We start from the raw sequence: 3,779 nt of genomic DNA on the forward strand, positions 1-3,779 counted from the left end.
GAGCAGGGCTGTCACTGGGGTTAACCTTAAAATCATGTAATCTAAAAACACCTCATGATGCGGAGTTAACATATATGCCTATTGTGAATCTGGGCATCTACACCACAAACTGCTTCCTTATAACAAAAATGATGAAAGTGTTAACATCCACAATCCCCCCCAATGACCAGGCAGAATCAGTAAACTGCAAGCAAAAGTTGTTTTTATTTCACAAACTAATTTTAACATAATAAAAAAAAATACTTCTACAAACGAATTTAAACTTACAAAAAAACTTTATTTAAAAAAAAAAAAAAAAAGAGTTTACAAACTAATGTAACTTAAAACAACAACTTTATTAAAAAATAAATGGGGGAAAAAAAAAAAAAAAAGAACAACTCCAGAAAGAACAATTAAAACGCTGGACATCCAAGCCTCACGCTGCACCTACAAAAAATAAAAAATTTACAATGTATACCAAATTTCAGGCAATCAGTATGTCATCATTTTTCATTGTTATAATAAATACATTTTAAGCACATTCTTATAATCTTTATAGATTTTAACTACTTGGTGACCGCCCGCCGCACTTGTACGGTGCTACCCTGGGAGTGGCTAAGGGGCGATCGCGCTCCGCCGCAGGTGCGCCACCGCGTCATTTGGGGAGTCAGCGCATGTGACCGGCGGCTCCGATGGCCGCCGTGCACTCCCAATCTCCCCCAGCAGAGGGAGAAAGACAGACTGCTGATGTAACACAGCCGTCTGTTATTCTCCATGAAGTACAGAGGCTATGTAATCCTATGCTAGACCCCTTCCCTGCCAGTGTCATTTTTAACGCAACAGTGCATATTTATAGCACTGATTACTGTAGTAACGTCACTGGTACGCCCAAAAGTGTCAAAATTATTACTTTGGGGTCTGATCTGTCCGCCACAATGTCGCAGTCCCGAAAAAAAAACAAAAAAAAACAGACGTAGATTTCGTTAGAGCATCGCACGACCGCGCAATTGTCCGTTAAAGTCACGCAGTGCAGAATCGCAAAATAGGGCCTTGTCTTTGAGCAGCCAAATCCTGCAGGGCTAAAGTGGCTAAATAGAAATACAATGTCGTCTAGCAAGTGTTCCATGCAGTTTGTGATATGACTGACCTTTATACTCCAGTAGGGCGCATGCTATTTTGAGTCGTGCCTCCAATATGGCTTCTGCTGAGGTCTGGACTGTTCCGATTTGTCGGGATCTTAGGAACTCCTTTGCAAACTGAAAAAAAAAAAAAAAAACAACATTACCATCAGCGCTTTACATTTTTACATTATTGACTGAAACAATTTCCAAAATAAAAATTACCATCAAGATTAAAACTCCACAGCTACTGGAGTCCTGCTGCTTGCTGTGCTCCAATACTGCTGTTTTCCATTGGACTCCTTTATCCTTACGACTGGCCTTCCGCAGGAACAAACTAGTTTAAAAAAAACAAAATTTAAAATGTTTTAATTGAACCTTTTACACATCACTTTGTTAGGCTACAACTTTTTCAACAGGCACAGTTACCTCCAGTTTTTGTGCAATGTAGATTGATACACGTTTTCGTTTCCCATCGGGTCCACGATCAACAGCACCTGCTCCGCCATGATGATTATCTAAAATATTTTTGAAATTGAAAAACAGCTTGTGATGTTAAATATCTATATACATATATAGAGTGTACACCTGAACAGTTTTGGATTTGAATTTCAATTGAGTTTAGGTTTATTTCGGAAGTGTTCGGGTTTGCGTTGAAAGATAAGGTGTTAACCCAATATACATAAATTATAAAAAACTATAATGTAGTCCAATAACATAAAACAATGTGTGAAATACATACCACTAAAATCCAGTGTTTTCCAACGTTTACTGGACACATCCAAATATTTTCTGGAAATATACTCTGCCAAAAAGGGTTCAAAGTAGGTTAGTAATACGTCACATTTTATGCTTATAGCTGCAAAGCTGTAATTGTGACAACTAACTCACCTTTCCAAGTATATGGACTTGCCCATCAAACAACGCCGAGGAAACCACGGCACAAACGTGGCGAACAGATTCCTGTTTCAAATGAAAATAGAAACCCATACAAAATAACAAAAGTCAGCAAATATGTAACAGAAGCATACACATAGTTCACATAGATATCTCACTTGCCTGTTTGTTTGTAATCAGGATATGTAGGTATGCATCAATCACCTGCATTGTAAAGAAAAATATTTAGCAATTTTATTAAACTCAATCTTAAAGGTTTCATTTGGATACATTTTCAACAGAGTAGTGTCTTACCTCGTCCACCAACCACTTGGTTGCACGCAGCGTTTTAAAGGAAGAGACATAGAGCTTGTAAGGCCCTACAACCACTTCCAACGACTGCTCATCCTCCTTTGTCCATACCATTCGAACTGGGGAGACAAAAGAAAAAAAAAAAAGTTTGTTAGCTAGATCAAGCCATAACATTGAAAAAGGCCAGACCAACAGGGCATGGCCAAACATATGACCAACGGGGTTAAACTAACTAAAGAATCCAGTATAACAACGCCAAACAGTGGCAACTTTATCCAAAAAAAAAAAAAAAGAAAAGGCCAATATGGCCATAGGATTTAAAAGGCCAGACCAACAGGGCACGGCCAAACATATGACCAACGGGGTCAAACTATCAAAAATCCATTAACGGATACCTCTCTCCTCTACGTTTGGCATGACATTCTGTGCAGGATCTAGCGAGGGCTTCAAAAATCAAGATTTATGTATTCAAATTACATGTCTAATAAACATCAAGTACTTAATATACTTTATAGAAGTAAAAAAAAAAAAAAAAAAAAACAACTAAAACGCAAGAAAAAATACAATATATACATATACCCTACTCAGACAATGAGTTAACTTTTACCTCAATAGTGACCATCTTTTCTTGGTGTCTTTTCGCAGCATAAACAATCACGGAAGGCCTCTGTTGATAGGGAGAAGTACCGCTGCTGTTGTCCTGACGCGCGTCCATTGATGGATCATCTTCCTGGAAATTTACTGTGTCTTCCTCCGTTTTGGGTCTCCGGTACGGCTTCAGATGGTCTACATTGTATTTATTCTTCAGAATTGCTCCTTCAGAATTGGACAATGTAACCAGCTTCCCAGATATTGCCTCGATGACGTAAGGGCCAAAAAAATGCTTTTCCAGCGTTCCACCTTTTCTTCCTTTATTCCGCATGTTGAACAGAAGGACTTCTTGACCTACGGAATAAAAAAAGTTTTTATATTTTTTTTGAACTTTCTTTTCATAATCTTTTTTTTGTTTGTCCTGTGCTTTTGCTATGTTTTCCAATGTGGTCGTTCTGACGATCTCCATCGCTGACTTCTTCTCCTCCAAGAACGAAGCATATCTGCGCTCTTCAGGAAGGATAATCGTCGAAAGCTAAAAAAAAAGGAATACAAGAATAAATGTAATAAAAAGTACGGAATCCTAATGATATTATTTCACACAAACGCAGATGTACAACTTGACCGAAAGCTATATTAATTTCATGATTGTAGGAGTGAAGAGCCTATACATTTTCTTGTTTAGCCCTGCATCCTCAATAGTTTCCACTGCAAGTCATAACTTTCCATATGCGAGCAGAGAACTGCAACACAGCTTTTATTAGCTATATGCCAAATTAGCACTCGCAGCAGGTAATAAACCTAATGCACCACAGATACAATCTCTAGATTACTATGGGAAAAATATTTCATGTTGCATAGAAACATAGCTAACCGGCATGTCAACAGGAACCTCTGAGGGGA

At 38.2% G+C, this 3,779-nt stretch overlaps 1 protein-coding gene across 1 annotated transcript; it reads right to left on the minus strand.

Annotated features, from left to right (window-relative positions):
* Positions 1 to 398: 398 nt before the first annotated feature.
* Positions 399 to 2,399, minus strand: LOC309547918 (uncharacterized protein; the record flags this gene model as incomplete). The annotated part of the gene is made up of 8 exons (XM_082247918.1): positions 399 to 426; positions 1,127 to 1,235; positions 1,323 to 1,434; positions 1,527 to 1,615; positions 1,840 to 1,902; positions 1,989 to 2,060; positions 2,157 to 2,198; positions 2,289 to 2,399. The coding sequence occupies 8 exons, from the start codon at positions 2,397 to 2,399 to the stop codon at positions 416 to 418; spliced, it is 609 nt and encodes a 202-aa protein (XP_082104044.1). The 3' UTR covers positions 399 to 415.
* Between the last annotated feature and the right edge of the window lie 1,380 nt (positions 2,400 to 3,779).

Source organism: Pelophylax lessonae (assembly GCF_965119305.1).
Source record: "Pelophylax lessonae genome assembly, chromosome: 2".
Classification (NCBI taxonomy): domain Eukaryota; kingdom Metazoa; phylum Chordata; class Amphibia; order Anura; family Ranidae; genus Pelophylax; species Pelophylax lessonae.